The sequence below is a fragment of the Rhopalosiphum maidis genome, chromosome 1, assembly GCF_003676215.2.
Source record: "Rhopalosiphum maidis isolate BTI-1 chromosome 1, ASM367621v3, whole genome shotgun sequence".
In the NCBI taxonomy this organism is placed as follows: Eukaryota; Metazoa; Arthropoda; class Insecta; order Hemiptera; family Aphididae; genus Rhopalosiphum; species Rhopalosiphum maidis.
In genome coordinates, this window is record NC_040877.1 from 64,390,952 (window position 1) to 64,416,529 (window position 25,578).

Sequence of the window (25,578 nt, forward strand, 5' to 3'; positions counted from 1 at the left end):
AAATATAATTTTGGATACGTTTGTTTAAAATACCAAAATACGTATTTTTTTGATAATTATGTCACATAAAAAAGATGTACATTCATTCTAGCTAAACTTATTAATAATTTAACTATTAAAAGTGCATATTAAAAAAAAATGTTTTAATGTAAAGATATTTAACCACTAGGGTACTACTTATAATAAATTAGCTAAAAATACCGCAATTTGTCGCATAAGTTATATTTTAAATATGATCATTTTTATTAAAAATATAGAAGATGTTAAAAGGTAGATTTTTTAAATATTTTTTCGTTTAAAAACAACAGTGTTAGTTTGGCTATAGCTGGGACCGTTTCGTTTTTTTTTTTTTTTTTTAGGGCCTTGTAAATTGTGTATTTTCTTGGCATGTTCTTGGTCTGTGTAATGTAGAGAGTAGAGACTCTGTAAAGTATCTATCAAAATATTTATCCGTTCGTAATTTGTACGCGCGATTTTTCTTTTACAGAGCCTAGAGCCATCCTGAGAATTTCTGGAGTCTAGGTAAAGAAAAGTTGAAAGGTCTTAAGAATTGGATCAACAATCAGATGCTTGACTATTAAAGTGTTGTCCATAATATATGCTAAACTGTCAAGTAACTGAAGTAACAAGTAGGAGGAGGATTTTTTGAATTAATCGTGCTATTGCAAGTTAAATTAAATTTTATCTTCCTTTTTTTAAAAAAAAAATGGACACGGACGAGTCCCATACTTTCCCGACCATGCAGAGGCTCCGTTATTGGTCGATTCAGCGATCATACAAATATATTGCATACCTACAAAAATATGTGTGAAGTACAATTAATACTATCAATACTATACATCTATATACCTAAATAGCTATTTATGTATAATAATTAATAATGATGAACATTAGACATTTACTTTTGAAAGTTTACTTAAATAATATTATGCTTATAGTTTATGGTTACTGGATAATCCAGTAATGAAGATAAATCTAGACTGGATTTATCTTCAAAGTTGAAATTTTATAATAGAAATATATTTTTGTTACATGTATATGATATCTTCATAAAAATTTTAGTGTAGAAAACAAATCAATATCCGTCTTCTTAATGTTATATTATATTATATATTAAAAATATTAACCAATAGGTATCCAATTATTTACTGTACATTCACTAAATATCATAAAATATTTTTAATCGTAATTTATTCAGTTATAAAAATATTATTAATAATATAATAGCATTATTAGCAATAATAACATACAAACATATAATACTGAGGGTTGGAATAAATAATATATTTTAGATGAAATGAACTAAATTTAAAAATTAATTTAGATATTCTGCGATTAAGGTACTTTTCTCAAAAATGTTAAATATATAATATAATGGTACTATAATACTACTATATACCTATGCATTAATAAGCATTATACAAATTAGTAATTACCATTAAGTTTATAGCTATTATATTACTAATATTTACTATCTATGTTCTATACCCAATGGTATTACGTGAGTTATATTGTGTTGATAGAATAGTATCAAGTCTATTAAAGTGATTAAATTGGAAAATAATTATTTCATAATAATTGTTGAAATGGATTTAACATAATGTCAAAAACCAATAAGCATAGGTACCTATAATAGTTATTATAAATTATAATCGTATCATTCGAATCATTATGACATTATTAGTTTATAGTTCATTGACAACAGACAACTAAATACTAATGCAACAGAAGTAGAGTAGGTACTTCAACTGTTTTCAACTTAATGTCATAAACTTACTTTTACGATTTATGATATATATATATATACATATTATAATATGTACGGTTTTATAATTAATGTATAATATCTGAAATCGTAGTTATTACCTACTTAATAATCAATTGTCAATAGTCAATACTCGATACGCAATTTACGCACATGCAACATGTATATCAAAAATGTATTGATGTTGTATACGTTTGTTAGACAGATAACCGAAAGGTTTCCTTCTCCACTCAACAAAGCTGTTACGCAGTTCATTATGTTGACAATAAAAAAAACGAAAAAGTACCGAGTTTCGTGGGAAAGTTTAATACGTTTTGACTTTTTAAGTTTTGAGTTTACACATTTCTTAAAATATTCGTATATATAATTTTATTGCGTTTCAGAACGTATATGACACTGTGAGCGAATTGAAAATGCCAAATAGAATATTACTAAAAAAAGATAAGGTAAACTATTGCTCAACTTATATTTGTTTTGGCCTATCGCCTGTATCATAATGATTTCTTACTGCATGATTTTTCATACATATTTTCTTTTAATGTTTACTGAATTATATTATTTTGTAGGTATTTTTGTTATATGTATGTAAATATATATAAAAGTAATCTAGTAAAAGTATTTGAATTAAGTACCTAACAGTAATTATGAAGGTATATTTTATAAAACTGTTTATTGGTTATACAGATTTTCAACTGCACATTTTTTTATGTATTATTCTAAAACATTTTCAATTTGAAGATTAATTTAATATAATTATTTATTATGATACATTTCACTGTAATATACACATTTATATCATTATGTTTATGAGAATAATAAATAGATGAATGATAGATAAATTAAGATAATATTAAAATCATCAAACCATTGTTTTAGAGAAGACATTGAGAGAATAAAGGAATACATAAATACAAATTAAATGTATGGCAAATGTATATACAAATTTAACTTTGAAAGTTATTTAAGTATAATTTATCTTGTCTTCAATTTATATAATTTTGTTTGTTAGATATGTATGATTATGTTATTTACATGATGGTATATTATTTATTTTGTATTTGAGTAAAAAAAAATGTATATGTTATTTTAATAATTATTTATATTTCAGGACATTTCCAAGTCCAAAAATGTTGATGTAAAAAATGGATCAGGAGTAGAAATGTCTGGGGATGATGTAAGTTGTGTGAACTACTTATTTATTAAATATAACATAACAAACATCATAAAAAAAACACCTCACTGCCAGTGTCTCTAATCAAATTATTACAGTTATGCTTATGACATAACTTTTCTATGAATCTATGATAAATATTAAAATACGAATTCTGATTGGTAAACTAATTTTTACCAGGTATTCTGTATAATCTGTAGGGAACCAGAGAGTCATTATCTAAGATTTTTATTTCTTATATAGCATATAAAATAGATTAGAAATAAATTATTAAATGTTGATTTTATTATTAGATTTTGTTTTATAATTTATTACAATATTAAAAATTTTAAATATTATGGTATGTGACATGTTACATGTTTATAAATGGTATTGGCTTATGTTTTTTATTTCATATTATTCTGAAAATATATTTTAACGTTTCAAGTGTGTTTAAGTACTCTTAAACCTTGTTTAATTCGTGATATTGATAAGTCAAAATGACTTAAAAAATAAATTTACTTAAAACCAATATGAGTTATAATTTATAAAAATGCTAGTTTTTACATCTGCTTGATAGAAATATTTTTTGTAAATTAAAGATAATTTAATATTTTTGCTATTAATTAGTTTAGTTGAGAAAAGATTATCATTATAAATTTATAATCATATTTACAAAAAGGGTGTTATCAGATATTTTTAAAAATAACTATCTAATGTGCACAATTAAATTTTAATAATAATTATGATAACATTTATGATGTAGTATCGTCAGTGGTTAAAATGACTGAAAATAAGTTGGAATTGCAAAAAATCCTATCTATAAATTTAATGCATATGTGTTTTGACAGTTAAAAAAAAAATTATATTTGATATTCAGTATAATTAGGCTTGCCATTTTGCCTAGGTTTTAAAAGCGTGTCTTGGTGTTCAATAGCCGAGAGAAAATATGTATAACTTTAAAATATTAGTGATAAATAATTAGTGTCTTTATAATAGTTAATAAATATGATCAATGATTTAATATAAATTAATTCATTGTTCAATAAAATACTTAATTATTTTACTGTATTTTATAATAAAATACTATCTATAGTTAACTCCAGTGGCGGCTATCTCAAAAAATTTAACAGGTGTTCACTTAAAAGAATAAATATCTCCTTACCTACAATCAAAAAAATTACTCATTCCATAAAAAAAATGATGTATTTACTATTGTAATATTATTTACAAAATATACTATGTAATAGTATGAGTATTACATAATACATAATACACATATACCATGTACCAAATACCACATGGACATGGCATTGTGATTTTTAAAAACAAAGCACTGAGCCTTAAATATCAGTTTGGTAAAAAATAAGTCTTGTGAGTTGATGCTAGCTTCTGGATATCTGAGACCCAAGGGTAGCTACAATCCACTTAACCCAATTATGATAGGGGTATATATTTCTTGAGCACCTATTTATTTATATTTATTTATATTTTCATAATTTTAGTATGATATAAAATTTATAATTTTAAAATAATCAATTAAATAAATAATAAACAAGACACACCTTGATAGATTTTTATGAAACTCATGAAAATCATTAAAAATACTTCTTTTTATACAATATTAGTTCAACTGATAAACATTGTTTTGAGAACGGTTCAGAGTATTATTGTCATCATTACTCTATGTGCATGGCAAATTTTAGTATATACACGCATATGATTGTGAGTTTATACAAAAATATCATAAAAAATCATTAAAAAAAGTCTTTTCTGAATGTTTTAATTTTCAGGACAACATTTCCAATTTTTTAAGTTATTTAAAAATGTATAAAGCACATATTTGTTCATGTTTGACTATTGTTTAACTGTATTAGAGTGTCTTCGTAATTTTTATTCTAGGAGTTTCTTAATTTACTAGTAACATTGGTTGCGGGATGCTAATTTATTCATTTATCTCATTGTGCGTGTTGTTTCTATTGTTTATAATAATATCTATTATTATTTACAAGTATGCAGTCAATATTTAAGAGATACTCTTTGTTACCATTAAATATTTAATTTTATCTTTGTTTACTCTCAAACCTATAGATTTTCTCGCAATTTTTTCATTAGAAGATTCATCAAAAACTGACCCTTATTATTATCAGTGTACATAATTACTCAATATTACCCATGATCTATATATTTCTATTTTTCATTTATCACATACATCTCTTACTGCATTCTATAGTACTAAATTAAATTGTGTAAGAGATGAGGATCTTCATGAAAAAAGACTTAATCTCAAAACCCTCTAATATATTTTGCAGGAAACATACTCTGTAAGTAGTTGTATTATTACATACTTTCTTCAAAATAACAAAATTTTTAGGTTTTTTTTATACCTCCTATGTTTTTCAACCTACTGTATTATTAATAGATAAATAAATTACTAGGTACTAGCCACAAGGTAATAATACTATAAAGTATAAATTATTAATAAATTATCAAAAATCCTTTGAAATAGAGATTGATGAATAGTCTCCATTCAGATTTGTTGTTCGTTTCCAATGATTTATTATTTAATTTAAATTTAACACATCCATAATAGATTTAGGTCACTATAATAGTGATTTAATTAATGACATGATGGAGTAATTACAGAATATCCTATTCTATATTTTAATATTGATTCATATGATTGTAAAAATTTAATTGATAGTTGGTTATATAATAGCCAATTATATTGGTTGATGGGCATAGGATTAGTAAGAAGCAGTGGTATAGTTATGATTTTGTTCTGCGGGGGGGATATTTAATTAATTGGATAAACATAAAGTGGGGGGCTTTGTCCCCCAAACCTCCCTAACAGGTATTTTGTTTTTTAAACATAATTATATACACAGTTACATTAATACAAAAATTTAATTTCCATAAACTCTATTATTTATAAGATAAAAAATCCAATTTCCTAGGTTTTTTGGCTAACTTGTTTATTATCTCCTCTGTGTCAATATGTATGTTTTTGTGGACAGCCAACATAGTTAATCCATTCAATCGATCCTGTTTAAAAACAAATAATGATTATTAATTAATTATTATGAAAATGTAATAACAATCATTTTATGACAATGAATAAAAAGTTAATGATTTTTAGTCTTACTTTAGACATGGTATTTCTTAAGTATGTTTTATTCTTTTAAGGGATGAAAACATCCGCTCAAGTGTTATAGTGGATACAGGCAATGTACATAAAATTTTGATTATTTTAAATATATTAGCATCATATTCAATAAGCGCTTGAAGAGCTGATTTCGGTACATTATTAGATGATCTGTTTAGTTTGCGCCTCCACAACTTTAGCTCAACCAGTAAAATGTCTAAGTTTTCCACATCTGGTTGGTAAAATTCAACTAATTTTTTAAATGAAGTTTCTTCAACTTCAGTTAAAATTGTATTAGAAGAAAATAAACTCTCAAACCCTAAAAATGTAAAATAATTTCAAATACACTAATAAATAATAATATTAATATACTAAATAATACTATGTTATATTTACACATAAGTTAATCTTTGATATTAGACTATATAATATTATATTATTATACTACCTTTGAAAATGTCTGAGTGTGTCAAAAATCTATTTTCCAATTCAGTTATGAAATAATCAACATTTGGTATAAAAACAGTTATTTTATAGTAAGTTTCCGCTTCTATTTTTTGATCAGACAATGGATTTGCTCCATTTATTTGTCTTTTATTCAACCGTTTGACTGTCAACTCAATATCCATTTTAACAGCCATTACCTATTTTTTTTTTTTTAATGCTGATATCAATAACTAGTATATACTTAACATGTATTTGTGTAATTTTCTTAACCTTTGCTTGTACGAATATTTTTTTAAACTCGTTATCACATTTGCTTCTCATAGATTTCAATTTTGAAACAATGTCTTTTGTCAGGTCAAATAGAAATGTGTAGAAAAACACTTGGTGGATCTATGGCATTACATATGATTGTATGAATGCATGATAATATGATAGACGAAAGATATAATTGAGACCATTAAACATTAAAAAAAAAAAAAGCTATGGGGGATCTATCCCCATCATCCCTCCCATAACTACGCCACTGGTAATAAGGTTGAAGAAGGGATGTAAATGACTAATATATGATATTTTCATCATATTTAATATGAATTATTTATAAATATACAGAAACATTATCATTGTCATTTTTTATAGTTTTATCTGTAAATAGCAATTAATAATTAAGAGGACATCATACCCGCATGTGTTGTCTTCTTATAACTAACATACACAGTACCAAATTTGCATTTCACAGAATCCATTTTATGCTGTTAGCTATAATATTAACTCAGTTTAAAATTAAAATTTCAATAAAAGCCAACATAATACATTCGATAATATTCTTACCTTTAAGTGGAATAATTAGTAAACCTATTGTACTATTAAATCAAACAGCATAAAATGGATTATGCTAAACTCAAATTTGCTACGGTGTACGTTAGTAAGATGAAGACAGCACATGCAGGTATAATGTCCTTTTAAAAGTTGGCAACAAGTATTTATACTTGGATTTTCGTTTAAATACCTCTATTCAATATCAATTTTTATAAATTATTATTTTAGGTACAAGATGGCACTTCTACTGGACATTCAAGTACTGCTCCTAGTCCCCCACCAACACAAATAAACAAACTTAAGTTAGGACCAATCACAATTAAAAGAGAGAAAAGACAAAACTCTTCACGTTTTAATGTTGTAGCTACCAATCGTGAACTTCAAGTTCTACAATCACTTAATGGTATGAATAATATTTTTTAAATATTTAAATTACAAAATAAGAAATTGAAAATGATACAAGTCATTTTTTTTAGGAGACAGTTTAATATACATAGTTATATATAATATATTTATTAATATATATATATTAATCCTTTAGAATATATTGTTATAGTTCTTAAGTATTAATTAGTAACAATTTATTTTTCTATATATAATATATATACACATATTTAAATTAAATATCAGTGACGGAGTTTCTCACACTCATAAAATAATTGTGCTAAACAGCTGAAGCATTTATTTTAGATTTTTTAAGAGAAAAAATTGAACTTTTCAAGTTCAACATTTTTTTTTACATAACCTATTAAATATTATTTTCTATGTGTTTAATTTTTAGTTAAATTAAATCTGATCATTTCTAAAATAAAATAAAAGGGTTAATATAATCATTAGGTATTAGATTTAAGATTTATCAATTATAAACTATGTTGTGTTGTATATCCATAAACTCGATATATATTTAATCATAATTTGGAAAAATAAAAACATACTTTGAATCCAAATATTTAATGCAACATCTGAGCATTTTTGTAAATTGTAATATTTTACATAATCATAATTCTCATATAAATTTAAATATTATACATAAGCTAATGTGGATAACACAGATAATGTTCTAACTTTTAAGTTTGATGATAAGTAAATTCACATTTGAGTAAAACAGAGAAATCAAATAATACGTTGACATCCTCTTAATAAACAGTTTAAGTTTTATATTGATGTAGGTTTGTCATCACTCATCAATTAACATTAAATTAAAAGCCCTAGTGTAGTCTGTAGTTCAAACTTTTAATGTTTGTGTTTAAATCTGTAAAAATAATTGTAGTATATTTGATATTATATTGATTTTCGGCATCGTGCATACTTATTTTTTATTAATATTCCAAAAACGATATGCGTATAATTTACATATATACTCTATTGTTTTGGATAAAATACCATCAGCCGCACTTCAATCATAAAGTTTATCCGTTCTACTCCGTTTATACATTAAATGTATAGGTATATCGCATATACACACACATATATATATTTATTATTGGATACCTCGTAATTTCTATTTATACACGCGACATTGAACCTTCATTCGTGTAATTTACAGCCTATGTGCATTATTGCCGTCATAATTATTTTCACTTCATTTGTCGTATATTGCAATCCGCTCTATCGGTAACGGGACGGTTTTACGCCGGTTGGGGCATACGACCAACACTTGTTACGCCAGTGGTCGTTCACACGTGCCCCGCGCGAAACGGTAGCGACATCTGGCCACCCGGTCACCGCGTCTGTCGCTACGCGCGCCGGTCTAGGCGCCGCTAGCGTTCGGCACTCCGGTCAGCGGCGACCGCGGCTGGTGTTCGAAGTGTGTTTCCTTGGTTACCCCACGGCAGCGCTCATCCCGGCCACCACTTTCTCGTCTCACCAGCGCCACTACCACCCCGCCGCACCGCCCACGCACCTATTTGCCGCCACCATCGATCCATCGCGAATCCAAAGCTCACAGACGCCGCGCTAGTCCTCGAAACACCGTCACCGAAACGCCATGCACGTGCGCGCGCGTCCGTTTTGACAACAATTGATGTTTTGAGTTTTGATCGTCGTCGTCTTTGATCCACGTACGCTGTCGCGATTAATTGTCAGCCGCTTGAAGCGAAATTATTTTAGTAATTTGTCAACTAACAAAATTGAAATAAATTCAATAAAATCGCACTCGGTCGGGGCGCGCGCGCGCGCAATTGTGTCGTCGTCGCCGTCGCACTCGCGAGGTTTCTGTACACAATATTCTGACATCCGCACATCGCACACACTTAATAAATAATAATAATTTATTAGTATTATTATATTGTTCGCTGTTCAAGAAACCTTAGAGAGTGCTGTAGTTGTTGGAACGAACGTTGGAATGGTTTTTTTATTCCGTCGTAGATTATTGTAACCATAATAATAATATAATAAATTTTAATTTAAGTATTGTCACCTGTCGATTGTAGAGTGTATATAATAATATGAATCATAATGATATTATCGCGTTTGTTTTTCGCTGTAATCGCGTAAAAAAATGTATACGCATTCGATATAATATATAATATGCGCTTTGTACCTATTATTATACCTATATAGTCTTCATATTACAATGATATAATATTATGATATTATGGTATATTTTTATGCGATGGCTACTTATCGCTTAGGTAGCCACACTGCACACGCGGAATTCGCGTAGACGTTGTTTTTCGCTTACAACTTGAACGTTCGTGGTTAATTTCGTTTTGAGTCCAGTAAATGCCAAAAGGTCGATCGAGGGTGGGGTCACTTCGCCATGGACGGTTTAATTTAAATACTTACTGTAAAACCCTAGGCTTTTAACCGCGATTTTCCAATACTACGTCTGCCTATAGGTTTGAAACTTTTTTTTTTGTATTATTTATTATTTTGTTTTGATAATACATAAACATATATGTTATTAAATAAAAAACAATTTTTTTTACTTATAAAGGTTGTTACTTTGACTATATTCAATTAGCTAGTTTCAATTTTCTGTTTTTTTTCTGGTTGATGCTTTATGGCTAACATATGTTATCAATAATAAAATAATTTATGAAATTCGAGCAAAAAAAGAAATACACTAGGTGTAATGTGTTTATTTAATGTTTAATTTATATTTGTCTACTAATTTAAACATCATTGTTAAAAATAGAATATTCATAAATCATAATGGGATATTATTCAAATGCTAATCATCTTATATTTGAAATATTATTGAGTTATTACAACTAAAACTGACAACAGTATAAGTTAACATGCATATTTGTTAACTATAATTAGCTAGGTTGTTTTTTTAAACACATGAGATATCGGATTATACTATACAAAATAATATTTAGGTAATTTTATCTTTTACACTCTACAATCGAACATAAATCGTAAACTCATTCTGTCTAGGTAATAATTTTTTTATTTATTTCATTTCGAATTTAGCAAGAAAATGAACAAAAATGTCCCATATGTAAAATTATTGTTTTGGACGTTTAAGTAACACTATCTACCCCGATTCAAGCGGCGTGGTGGTATGCCATTGTTTTTTGCGAGTATCTGCGGTGGTGCTTACGATTGTATTATTATATTATGGTAACGAGAACTAGATGATCTTAAATGGGTGTTACGGTTAAGAGCCTGTGGCGTGGTGATTATGGTAGTGAACAAATCTGCGGGCGGTCGTACGCTCTCGCTGAGCACAACTGCCAACGGCACTGCTGCAGCGGTGGCGGGTAACCTGCAGTCCGGTGTACCATTTCTGCCCAAAAGCCCAAGCTTCCATAGTGGTTTGGATCTGCTTGCTGGCCGTGAAAAATCTCCAATCATTATGTTTTGCGATCCAACAATGCATTTGCCCAGACTTCACGGTGAGTCATATATGAAGAGGTCCAGTTTATTATTTTCATTAGTAATAGCACTAATAACGTATGTAATAGAAAATTTAATTTTAAATGTGCGCTAATGCGAACATTTAATGAGAAAATTTTTACTTCAATAATGGTATACTATATTAATATGCACATACTTTATAGTGCATTTAAAGAGTCAATCACAATTAAATAAATTAAAATATGTAACGACTGACGAATACACGGTGTTTCAAAAATTGTGTATATCTATATTATTTATTATGTACATTTCACGTAAAAATCAAACTTAAAAATTCAATGATTTTGATTGAAACTTTTATTACACCTGTTATACAGACTTGCAGGGTTACAATTTTAATAGAAAACTGAGAGTGATGATGAAGTGAAACTTCCTATGTTTTCAGTTATCTTGTGATCATGGATTACACCAGTGTTTTCCAACTGGTATTTCGTAAAACCTAAAGGTTCCGTGAGCCAACAACAAGGGTTCCGCGAAGAATTTAGGAAAAAATAAATTGGTAAAAGATTTTCGATTTGAACTATGATTTGAGTATTGATACCGAAAAATTCTCTAAATGTTCAAGTTCTATAGAAAAGGTCCCTTTATTAAAAGATGTTGGGAAACACTGGATTACACGATAAGAAATTTTATCCCTATATCAGCGGAACATTTAAAAATTTAAATTTGTATTCTAATGTTTTTTTATGATTTAGGAAGTAATTGCTTACATGAGCATAGATTTAATATTCATTATAGAATATTAATAATGTAATATTATTTTGAAATGTTGATAATAGTTTAATAAAAATATTTTGATAATAACTAAATAAGATATAATTATTCATTTTATTTCTTAAACATTGTATGTTTTTGTATTTTGTCTAGTACTTATATAATATTATAGAATTTTATCTATGATTATTTTATATGTCGATTAAAATATTAAACTTTGTATGAAATAAAACACTATTGTAGGTAATTTATCAGTTCAAAACTATTAAGTTATCTAAAATAAGTACAATTTAATATTGATGCTTTTTTTCTAATAGTTCAATACACAATAATAGTAATAAATAATTATTTTAACCTTTACTTTTTATGTTAAATATAAAAAGAAAACATTGAAAAAAAGTTACAATTGAGTAAAAAATAGAAATAGCCATATCTGCTTATTAAAAATTATGAATAAAATGAATCGATTTTCCCGAAAAAAGTAAAATAATATACATAACTTCTTTGGTTATAAACTTCTGATTGAGGAACCATCTACTATGGCGAAATCCGCTCTATTTGTTTTGTTAGATGCGTATGTCTAAATTACATGGGCTGTGTACGAATTGCGTCCATGATATAAAAATTGCGATTATTTATATACTAATTGCGTCCCGGTTTTCTATACAACTATACTAATTGCGTTCCTGAATTCAGAATTTATAAAAAATAATATTAATAATGTGAACAAAATAACAAATTTTGATCATATCAAAACTATCATTCAAATTTTTACCAATCTATACATTTTCGTATTATTTTAATTATAACATTTTTAATATAATAATACAATAACCTAATTTTATTTATATATTTTTATTATTTTAATGTTTAACGAATTAATGATAAAAAAAAACAGTATTTTTAACCTACCTTTAGCAATATAATATGTAATATTGCTATTGTCCTAAGTCTGTATTAAATTGAAAGGAAAATAATAAATTTATATCGGACGCAATTAATGAAGTTGACAAATATTACCGTAAGTTAGTGTGTGGTGATATTGGTGATCTACTGATTCGTGGAAATGAGAGACAATAATTGTCTTTGTGATTAAATGTTTATTGTACTTGATAAATTCTATATTTATATTAGGAGACCAATTCCATGGTGCGTGTGAATTAATAGGGATTTTGTTGATTGGATCAATATAATCAGATTCAGTGACGAAGCTTTAGTTTTTAGTTGGGGAGACATTTAATAAAATGACACTAATACGCTTGGATTCCTCCCTTTTTATTTTACCTATTTGATAATACATTTTTTTCGTATGAGTAATTAATAATTCCATCGTTCAAAATGACATAAATTAAATTATCAGCCATGAGGACAAACTACAATATAAAAACAACAATATTAAGAAACACGTAGGTTGTAGGTCTACCTATCGGCTATCGGTAATAGCGATTTACTGGGGACGATGGTGTGACAACGCGATGGCGATGGCGATATCGATAATTGAAGAAATCCTAATAGCGAGACATGTCTCATAACGAAGATAGTAAACCCCACTTACATTAAAAATTAAAATCCCTCCTGTACCCGCGCGCCCATAATTGGGAGATGTTGCATCGCAGCGTAGATATAATAATATAATATTTGGAATGACCCGCGCGGCCGCATTGCGTGCATCTAATTTATTTTAATAATTCTTAAAGATTATAACTGTACAACGAAAAACCAATTTTAACAAATATTAAAACATATATAATTTTTATAATATGAATAACGTTAAAATTTATAAATATTTTATAAAATAAAATTATGTCCTGTGTTTTAATTTCTTAGTGGCTAGACGTTGTTTCATTGTCTTCTATGACGCTTCGCTACTGTTAAGATTGATATTCTTCTTAATTCGGTTGAAGTTTTAAAGATCTTGGTGGGTGTTTTAGCTTTAGTATTTTGGAAGTTGTGGTGGAAGTTGGAGGCGGATATATGGTTTGGCAGGTTTCAGGTGTTGATAATAATATATTATATTTAATCGTATTAATGTTACGAATGACTTGCAGAGGATGTTCTCCGGCATTACAAAGAATGTTCTCAACTAGTCTAGTTCTAAAAGCTAGTCTGATTCCTTGATTGTCAATTTTTCTTTTTATTATTAATATTAAGAAGTGCGATCACTGGATAGTTTCTTCCCTCACCTTATTCATGTTTTTTTAATGTAATGTAGTACATATTCTTATTATGCCTTTGGGTATAGATTGTATATTCTCTAATAAAATTAAAAATTATTAATATTATTTTTGATGAAAAAATGGCATTTATAAATATTATAAATATTTAATTAATTATTATTAGTAAACTACGATAGCTCAACAATAAATTGAACAATACAATTCAGTTTTAAGGTTTATGAATTATAATAAAATAATACATATCGCTATCCAATGTAATAACTAAATTAATTTTCCGACAAGAAACCACACTTAAAGTTGAACATCTAAGTATTTTTATTGCCTCAAAAGATAATGACGGACAAAAATTAAATAAATATTTTGGAAAATGTCATTATGTTTACTATAAATAATACCATGTAGAGAAAAATTATCAGACCCCCTGAAATAATATTAAATTATAATAAATTAAATTAATGGCATTTGGTATCGGATTTTTCTGTCTATATAATATATGTATAAATTTAGACGTGTTTTTTGCCAAATGTACTGATTCATCTAGATTTATTATCACTTCACTTAATCAGTCAGTTACATGGTTATCTACTCTAGTACGTTTAAACACATTTTAATTTGTATGTTTCATGTTTGTTAAATTGAGACAAAAACGGGGAGGGGGGTATTATTGAATCCCCTTATGTAAATTAATTAAAATCGTTATTCATTCAAATATCTAAATTTGAATTTTGAATGGTTTTTAAATAAAATTGTGTATTTCTTATTTATTTTTTTTTTGGTTTCAGTAGAAACTACTTATGAAGAAACTTTTCTACCCTTAATTATTAAAATTTTCATTTTTTAAATGTCGAACTTCAAATGTAATTTTAAATTTCCATTCTTTATAAATAGCTCAAAAATAGTCAACATTTTGGAAATTATACTATATGAATGTTAAATGATAGTATAAACACTATAAACACTCGACGAAAAATCCAAATGTCTACGGTTCTACGATTATTCGTTTTTGTAGAATAATAACGAAATAAAGAAATCAGATTTGTGAAAAATTGGTTTATCATAAAAATCGCCGTTTTTGTTTGATTTTTTTTCAATCCAATTTGCTACTAGAATCCATTCTAAAGTTTAAAATAAAATCATTTTTTTTGCTCCAAAAAACGACGACAGATACAAAAAAAACATACAACATTGTTAAATTAATACATTTATCATTCCATTTAGAACTTATAATTTAATACAAATATATATATTATAACTTCAATATAGTTATACATACATATGGTTTTACATACATTGCTTTGTGTCTATTACAAATTGTGATAATTTTATTATTATTAATTACTGAAAAATACAAAAAAATGTAAATGTCTCGAAAAAGCATTCTCTCATATTTTTTTCCAGCTCGACAATAACTTATAACTATAACTTACTAGCTAATAACTTAAAATTTGTTGCAAATGTTAATTTAATTATAGAACATATTTATTAAATTAATGTTTTAGCTGAATGCTTTTGTATTAACTTATTTTATCAAACAGTTAATTGCACGGCTTATATTATATCTCTATTGACTGTTACGTCCTTCAATTTTAAATTCCTAGTTTACAACTAGTAAAGCCCCTATGATACACCAGTATAATCACATAGTATAACATAACAACTGTTTGTATTGCTTAGCAACCTTATGCACTTTAGTCCTTCATTATTCTAACTTATTAAGTATGCTCAAAAAAATTGTTTTATTAACTATCACAAAATACGAATTACAAGTAATAATTTTTTCAAGATTATTTTGTCAAGAAATATTAAGTTTAGGATTTAAGGTCTATTAGCAATATAATAATAAGAAAAATTAAGATTTTGAGCTGTGGAGTAGACGCAGTAGTTTTCAACCTGGGGGTAGCGAATGATAGGTTTGGAGGTCGCCAAAAATAATACACTAAATGATTTTTCCATATTATTTAAAAATAAATAAAATTATAACTTTTTATTTTTTTCTCTATCTATATAATAACTTGCTGAGGAGCGTAATCTTAGCTCAAGTATTCCATTAACATGTGAATAATAAGTTAAATTGTACATTTTTATATATTGTATTTATGTATTTTTTTATATTTAAATGTATTGTGAATGCTTAACAATACGTTTTAAAATAATGTATTATAAATTAATTAAATTTTTAAGTGTAAATTTATTAAAATTATATTCCATATAAATATTTTATCAGTAATTAAATCAAATTTTGACGAAAAACGAAGTTTTTTTTAAGGGGTTCGCATTACAATAAAATGAAAAACGGAGGGGTCGCGATCTAAAAAATATTGAAAACCACTGAGTTAGAGCACCATTCTAAACTTGATTATAAAATAACTATTTATACGTTTTTATATATATTATAAAATTAATAAATATATACCTACATTGTACATATTATGTAAGTTATACAATATCATTTATATAAATGATACGTCTTTATTATTTGTATATATAACGTATACTTTATTTTTAGATTCAAAAATACAGTTTTTGAAATCCCTATAATAATAAACAAATAAAATTTGAATTTGTTTTAAAAGTTTATCCATGAAGGATTGATTCATTGATTACGTCAGTCATTAACTAGATTTTGACTAAATATTTATTTTTAATAGCTTCTAATATATAAAATATAAATTAATACAGCTCAAAGATTACAACTATATATATAAATAAATAAATAAAAAAACGGCCTTTTTAAAATATAGATAATATATATTAGTATATAAAATAACTGAAAACTTAATAATATTAATATCAAATTAAGAACCCACTAAATATAATAATTTTATTTTATTAATAACAACTGGTCTAGAAGAGGAATTTAAAACAACTTGAGCGTCCATTAAGCACTAAATATTTAAATTTGCATTTTGTACAATATGATAGCATTTTCTAATTTCATATATTTATTTTGTCAATCTTTAGTTTACAAAATCTCAGAACATTTTTCTTATATGAGATATTATATTTTATTATTAGATACAACTTTTTAAATTCGACAATAAACAAATTAGTTGTTAAAACTAATATTGGAGGTTTGAACTTAAAGTTTCTTTAGTTATATAACATCTAATAATGTAATATAGAATAATTAATCTGTTGAGTAAATATTAGCAACTATACGAGTATGTTACTCAAGTTAATAATTAATTGATTGTAAGATTTACATAATTGAAATTTGCTATTATTGAATATTAATAATTTTTTCTGTTGTTTTTGGTTATTGTAAATAAGAAATTTAATATTTTATTCTTCTTGGGTTTATAGCCAACGGCTCCTAATTGTATATTTACATTATTCATTTCACTTAAGTTGTATCGTACAAATTTATTGTGTTTGTATATAGTTCAGAAACGTGGTATACACTCCATAGAATAGCAGAAGTAACAGTTACTATACAATATATAAATATTTTATATTACTGTAATATTTAAAAAAAAATTGTTAAGAAAACATCTTCATTATGTTAGTTGTAGTTTTAGTTTTAATTCTAATATAAAATATTTTGCATAAATAATCGTTTTGACTAATAGGTTTGAAAATTTAGTGATTATTATTATAACTGACGTTAATCTATTTTTAGTAAACATAAACTTTAATATTTTGCCAGTAGTTAAACAAAAATAGTTTCAATATTTAAATATTATGTGTTATATTGTTATAACTCATAAGATTTTTGACTTTTGACTGATGAAAAAATATTTATTTAAATAATTTAATAGAAGGTGTATAACCATATACATAGATATTGTACATATTATATTAATATAATATTGTTATAGATTAGAATACAATGATAATTACATTAAAAATCAATTCTGATGGGTGTTTATTTTACTAGAGTAGTCAAATTATATGGGAAAATTTTAAATTTGTAGTTTTTAAATTGTTAAAATAATTGATAATAAATAATTTTGAACATTTATTTAGTGGAGTTATGAAAATGGTATTATGATATATTATACCTTATCATAGCAGCGTCTATAACAATTTATTCATAAATCTAATTGTTCATTTTTTCTTATTAAATCAGCTCTCTTTCCTAAAACAATTCTAAATTCTAGTATTTAGTTTAAATTTGTCAAGTCTGGGCGATCTGGCCATTGTTAGATTGGTAACACATGTAAACACACTTATGTACCCTGTGTTCTTGTGGCAAAAGCATAATACCATATTTTACAATTTTAAACAACTCTATTGGCCTATTTTGTTGTTGAAACTTGCGGCATGTCCTTTTTTTAAATTCATATTCACATTTAAACCTTGGAAGTGTGTTTATATTTTAAATAAATTAACTGTAATTGTTTTATTTTTATCACTTATTAATATTTATTTATAAATATTCCATATTATCTCGGTCGAGAAAAAAAAATTGTTGTAAAACCCTGTTTTATGGAAACAGAATATTGTTCTACCATTGTCTTGAAATTAATGATATTATAATATCTAATTATTATTAATAAACAATAATTATCTAATAATTTAAAAATGTTTTACTTGTTTTATGTACTTAACCAGCTTAAATCAAAATAAAATATTATCATTAATAGAATTATTGGAAAATACTTCATATAACTATTATGTTATTTGGCAATGAGCACAACATTTGTTTATATTCAAACCTATTTAATTATCTTAAAGAATTGGACCACATAAACATTGGTGGAAAAATATGTTCACAATTTAGTTTCAGTTTATAATGATATGTAGTATATAGTTTAGATTTCTAAAATAATTCAGTTTTAAAATTAATAATATGTGTTTAAAATAGTGTTAGTTTGAAAGTTGTTGATAATGCAGTTAAGAGGTAAAATAAAATAAATTTTAATATTTAATTATGAAAGTTGTATTAAGTTGACTAATTAATTAAATACTAGACTTTACTATTTACTATTCGTTATATTTGTTTTATTTTAATTATGTTTCTCATTTAAAATATTCAATAGAATATTTTGCTAGAATGTAGAAAAAATATTATTTAATTATATTATTCTCTAATACAAGCATTCTTTAATTACAGAAGCCAATGCATCTGAAAGAGAACAGTTACTTATTCAGAAAATGCAACAGTGCTGTGTATTATTTGACTTTATTTCGGATCCACAGTCTGATCTAAAATGGAAAGAAATCAAGCGAGAAACATTACATGAAATGGTAGATTATTTGTCATCTAATCATGGAAGTGTGCTTACTGAAGCTATATACCCTGAAGCTGTTAGAATGGTATGAACTAAAAGCCATAATTTACAAATGTATTATTAATTTAATAGTTTAAAATAATAATTTATATTTTAAATTTTAGTTTGGAGTAAATCTATTTCGTAGTCTGCCTCCATCAAGCAATCCTAATGGTGCAGAGTTTGATCCAGAGGAAGACGAACCTCTATTAGAAGCAGCCTGGCCTCATTTGCAACTGGTATATGAGTTCTTTCTTAGGTTTTTAGAGTCTCAAGACTTTCAGCCCCATATAGCAAAAAACTATATTGATCAGAAATTTGTTCTTCAGGTAATAAAAATTAATTATATTATTTTAAATGGGTTCTAATTATCAAAATATATTTATTTACTTGTAGTTGTTAGAGCTATTTGATTCAGAAGATCCACGAGAGAGAGACTTTTTGAAAACTATACTACATCGCATTTATGGTAAATTTCTAAGTTTGCGAGCGTATATACGGAAACAGATAAACAACATATTTTATAGGTAATAATAAACAGTTAATATTTGTATATAACTTTTTAATTACTTATACATTTTTATTTTTGTAGTTTTATTTATGAAACAGAACATCATAATGGCATTGCTGAGCTTTTAGAAATTTTGGGAAGGTATATTCAATTTATATGTTTTGTAAACTATGTATTTAATACATTTTTTTTAAAAATAGTATTGTCAATGGTTTTGCATTGCCTTTGAAAGAGGAGCACAAGGTATTCTTGCTAAAAGTTTTATTGCCATTACACAAAGTGAAATCTTTATCTGTGTATCATCCACAATTGGCTTATTGTATAGTACAGTTCCTTGAAAAAGATCCATCTCTTACAGAACCAGTTATCAGAAGTTTGTTGAAATTTTGGCCTAAGACTCATTCCCCAAAAGAAGTAACAATATGTCATATATTTAATTAAAAATGTAAATAATTACCAAATGTGGTTTGCTATTTACAGGTCATGTTTCTTAACGAATTAGAAGAAATTTTGGATATAATTGAACCATTGGAATTTCGAAAAGTGCTAAAACCATTAATACATCAATTAGCTAGATGTGTCTCAAGTCAACATTTTCAAGTATGTCATTAACAAAACATTTTATTTTTATTTTTAGAAGTGAATTGCAACTAATTTGTGAAACATTTTATTGAATATTGTAATAATACAATGTGTTGTACAATTGTAGATGTAACTTATATAATCTTTAAATATGCTTATACTCTTTTTATTAGTGAAAATTTAATAGAAAACTATTAATTTGATGAATAAAAGTTTTGTTTGATTCTTATTATGGAAATCATATATTGACAAATCTCTGAATTTAGATGTTCATTATTAAATTAATATTAATTTATGTAAAAAAAATAAAATATGTATGATTTGTCACTATATTTATGTTAAAAAAAACAGTATAAATGTTAAATAAATTAATAATTCAATCAATTATATATATTATTATTCAATTTAATATTAAAATGTAATCAGGTTTTCGGAAGTTTATTAGCTTAAAGAGTAAATAGAAATATTTATAATACCACTTAAAAATATAAATAAATACTTATACAAAAATAATATATTCATTTAAAAAAATCATTATTTTATTGCTAAAGCATTAAATTGTTATTTTAATTTTCTTATGAATAGTAAATACTGTATTTGGATTTATTTCAATAAAGGTTATTTATATTTTAGGTTGCAGAAAGAGCACTTTACTTTTGGAACAATGAGTACATAATGTCACTGATGTCTGAGAATGTTGATGAGATTTTGCCAATCATGTTTCCAGTGTTATACAAAAATTCTAAAACTCATTGGAATAAGTAATTAACTTTAAAAATTACATCTATAAAATTAAAATTACTTCAATGTAGAATAATGGTGTATTATTTTAAATTTTAAATGTTTCAACAATGACACAATGAAAAATGTTTTTAAGAAATGCATGCTTTTTTTAAGTACCTTAAAAGCTCATAATTTTGTTTAATGGTGTATTTTTCATTATTTTTTTTTCTCTAACGCCTATAATTCATATAAGTGTGTTAAAATACAATTTTTGACGATTGAAGTGCTTCTTGATACTATTTGTTCTGCCGCTAAAAATGTTAATCAACCATATTCATCTAAATTTTACTTTTGGTTTCTTTGATTAATTAAAAGTGTAACACAGTTGTAGAAAAATCACAAGACTATGGTTTGTTGTGAGTCAGGATTTTTAAAAGTGTATAAATTTATTATTGAATTATGGCTTAAAATTCTGTACTATATACATTGTTCATATAATAAAATAACAAAACTAATTTATAATCTTAATTTAATGATCAAAGTCTATTAAACTTAAATAAATTGTAAAAATGTATTTATTTAATACCTAGTCATAACAATTATTATGGCTTCTCTTAAAAAGTGGTGTTTGTTTTTTGAAAATTGCTAAAAATTAACAAATAAACTATCTGTTTTACGATCCATTTGTATTAAATTTCCAATTTAGATGTATTTATAACTTAACTATTTTATAAATATAAAAGTTATAATTAACTTTTGGAACACTTATATCCTTACAAATATTATCAAGATGAAAAAAAAGCATACTACATATTGTATATTTTGTCCATTAGAATCTAATATTGTATGAATTAAATTGTTTTATTAGCTTGTTGGAATTGTGTTAGAATGAAATGTATAATAATAATTAAAGTATAAAAGTCTTGTATTATAATATGCTTTTTATCAATGAAGTTAGAAATATAAAATTTATTTTATTTTTATAACGTATGCAGTATACTAATGTGTACTATCAAGATGATATAATTTGAAAGAACTATAGGTCATGGATTTTTAAACTATTGTAAATTATTTGATATTATGAAAAATAGGCATTATTTTATTTATTAGTAAGGATAATACGTTAGGCTTAATTATAATTAATTAGTACTTATGTAGTATATAAGATAAGTAGGTACCAACCAACCTATTAATTTAATATTAATTATCCATTAAAAATAAAAAAATAATATAAAATAATTTATAGTTTATTTTAATAATGTATTCTAATTTTTTACAATATTGTTTATAAATTAAAAGTTTTTTAATTTTGAAATTATAAATCTATTAAATTATATGATTATTATTATATTATATAATAATTGATGAAACATATAAAATAATTAAATTTTCATTATTTTATTTCAGAAATATACATGGTTTAATGTATAATGCATTAAAAATATTTACTGAAACTAATCCTGTACTATTTCACACATGTACCCAACAATTCAAAGAAGATAGAAAGACGTATGTATATTAAACTATTTAATAACTGATATAATTTTTTTTAATTTAATGGTATTGTTTATGCTTTTAGTGAAGTGGATAAGTTAAAAAAACGAGACGAAAAGTGGCATAGAGTTGAAGAGTTGGCTAAAAGAAATCCTAATTTTACAGTATCCATTGATAGTAGTTTATCATTTTATACTGATTTTGCGAGGTCACCAATCAATGATTTAGACCCAACTATTGATTTGAAAAATTTAGAAGAGGATACAAAGTATCATATTGATACTGATGTAATATTAATTTTATGATTAATATTTTCTTAAACCTAACATTTTTTTTTTTTTTTTGTAGAACCGTAAAAATCGAAAAGAAAAACCTTTATTGAGACGTAAATCTGAACTACCACATGACACATATACTTTGAGGGCATTAAATGATCATAAGAGAGCTGATGAATATCTAGCTACACCACCTGATGTTAATAAATGCTAGCCAATCTTTTCAATTGTGATGACCCTTATTATTTATATTCAGAGTCTAAACAACTAAGGTGAATACATTATTTTGATTTAAAATACTTTTTAAGAAATTTCAATTTTTATTAAACACATAGTATGTAATTTGTGTGTATATGATACCCTATAGTAATTTACAAAGTGTATCAGTTTTCAAACATTTATTCTATATTTTATCAAGTTATATAATACTAAATAAATGCAATATACTATTGTATTTATTTTGTATTCAACAAAGTACTAATGTACTTTGTAATTCTTAAAAATAAGCTAAAGAGTAATTTAATCAAATTTTATTTAGTTATTTATTGATTATTATAAATTAATATAATATATCTATACATAATTATATGATATTGATTGTGTAATAAACACCAACTAGATAAAAAAGTATTATAACATTTTACCAAATATTGTGTTTTTTTTTTCACAGAATTACTCAAAAAAAAAAAAAAATTAAAGGTTATAATGGTTATTCATCTCATTAGGGGTCATTTAAATGTTGAGTGTATCTTTGTTAGGATTAACATGTTATAAGTAGTTCAACCACCAAATTTTTCAAAATGTGAATGAAGAAAGTCATGTGAAGTGATTGCACTCTTATCTACTTCGGTTGTGTTATTTATTTTTAAAATAAACATAAATGTGTCATTTATTTTTTTATTTATTTTACTACAGTATATTAGTTTTAATTTTTGTTTCTATGAAAGTATGCATTTTTAAATGTTGCGTGATAGAAGACACAAAAATTAAGAGAGATTGCATTCAAGAATAAGTTCAGGGATTTTTTATTAATTCTCTTGTTGGTTTATTATTATTATTATTATTATTATTATTATTACTATTATTATTTTATTTTTCATTTTTAACTTATATTTTTTTTTCATACAGATGTAATAAAACATATTTTGTACATAAAAAAAAACATGGCTACATTTTATTACTCTATTCATTTTTAGCATACATGATATATTTGAATTAGTGTAATAACGTACCAAAAATAAAAATTTCTATTTAATTGAAAAGTATATTTTTGTTTGGAGCAGAATAAAATGTAGATATATATATATATATATATATATATATATATATATATATATATATATGATACATGCATACATACATACATAAAATAACATATTATATTTGATTTTTAAACATATATTTTTACTCAATGTAATGTACTTGTATAGTGCACTTATTATTAATTAATGTATCTGCTTGAGAAATAAGTTTTTTTTTTCTGTTCTTGTATCAAAAAATGTTGATCATATTTAATGTGTACTCATTTTAAGGGTAGACCCGTCAACAGGGATGAATTATTGTTTTTAACCACTTGAAATATTATTATATTTATGTTGTACATTTTAATAAAATATTTATGTAAAACAAAACTATAATTATCAAGTAATTTGAAGCATAATATTATATAAATATGAAAATGATCGTTTATTGTAGGCGGATAGGCTTTATATTATATTATAATAATATATTTTTTTTTAACATAAATTGTCCAATGTCTATACAAATCAAATTTACAAAATATTATGTATAGTGTTGATAATAAGCTTATACTTAATACAGAAAATAAATTTATATATACATAATATAAAAAGTATACATGTGTTTATTCATATATAATATATTATATAATGTAAAATATGTTTTAAATAATTATTGAATTTTGTTTTATTTCAATTTTATTACACAATGAGGATTTCAAAAAAATATATGTTATAGTTTCATGTGTTTGTTATTATTTTATATCACCTAAATGATTATTCTTAAGATTTTGAATATACTTTCCTAAAAACAGTATGAATTATAATATAAAATTATTTTTATTAAAAAAAAATGATAATTAGGTGACTTTTCTACAGTACATTAAGTATCGGCTGTCAAGTGTACTTCATTGTCAAGGCGTAAGTCACTATAATCTATCTGTATGTGTTAAATTTAAATTCATTAATAAATAATTTAACATGAAAACTATATTCAGCGAAGGCTGTTAACCTGTATTTTGTGATACATTATTGCCAAAAATATTGCATTTAAAAATGTCATTGTATGTATAAAATTAAATTTTTTATCATGTATTGAAAATGATTTTATAAACATTTGTTGAAAATTTAAATATATAAGATTATTTGTTTTTGAGTAGCTTAACCTTCCTTAATTTTTGAGAAAGTTGTGAAACTAAATTGATTAAATATAAAATTGTGTTTAATTGTAGTAGGTACTTGTTTTCTGGAAGTTGGGACATATATTCAAATAAATATATATGTGAGTTTGAGTACAATGAAAAAACAGTAAAAAGTTTATACTTAGTAAGAAATATCGATCAATGGTTGAAAATATGACCTCGTCTGACAATACAAAGTTTTTTAGTAAAAAACATTTTATACATTCTGGTTGTGATTAAGTATCACTGTTGTCATCTGTTTCACTGTAGAAATATTGAA

General features: G+C 25.0%; 1 protein-coding gene across 3 annotated transcripts; it reads left to right on the top strand.

Annotated features, from left to right (window-relative positions):
- The first annotated feature begins 2,024 nt into the window (after positions 1–2,024).
- On the top strand, positions 2,025–23,771 carry LOC113550398 (serine/threonine-protein phosphatase 2A 56 kDa regulatory subunit gamma isoform). 3 transcript variants are annotated; one of them, XM_026952191.1, is made up of 14 exons: positions 2,025–2,211; positions 2,874–2,939; positions 7,552–7,726; positions 19,138–19,340; positions 19,420–19,623; positions 19,691–19,821; positions 19,887–19,946; positions 20,006–20,219; positions 20,286–20,405; positions 21,021–21,148; positions 22,518–22,619; positions 22,690–22,891; positions 22,953–23,151; positions 23,550–23,771. In XM_026952191.1, the coding sequence occupies exons 1-13, from the start codon at positions 2,179–2,181 to the stop codon at positions 23,091–23,093; spliced, it is 1,779 nt and encodes a 592-aa protein (XP_026807992.1). In that variant the 5' UTR covers positions 2,025–2,178; the 3' UTR covers positions 23,094–23,151; positions 23,550–23,771. The 3 variants fall into 3 exon arrangements, with proteins under 3 accessions (XP_026807992.1, XP_026807993.1, XP_026807994.1); XM_026952192.1 differs by lacking the exons at positions 2,025–2,211; positions 2,874–2,939; positions 7,552–7,726 and adding exons at positions 9,273–9,696; positions 10,744–11,168; XM_026952193.1 differs by lacking the exons at positions 2,025–2,211; positions 2,874–2,939; positions 7,552–7,726 and adding an exon at positions 10,488–11,168.
- Positions 23,772–25,578: the final 1,807 nt, after the last annotated feature.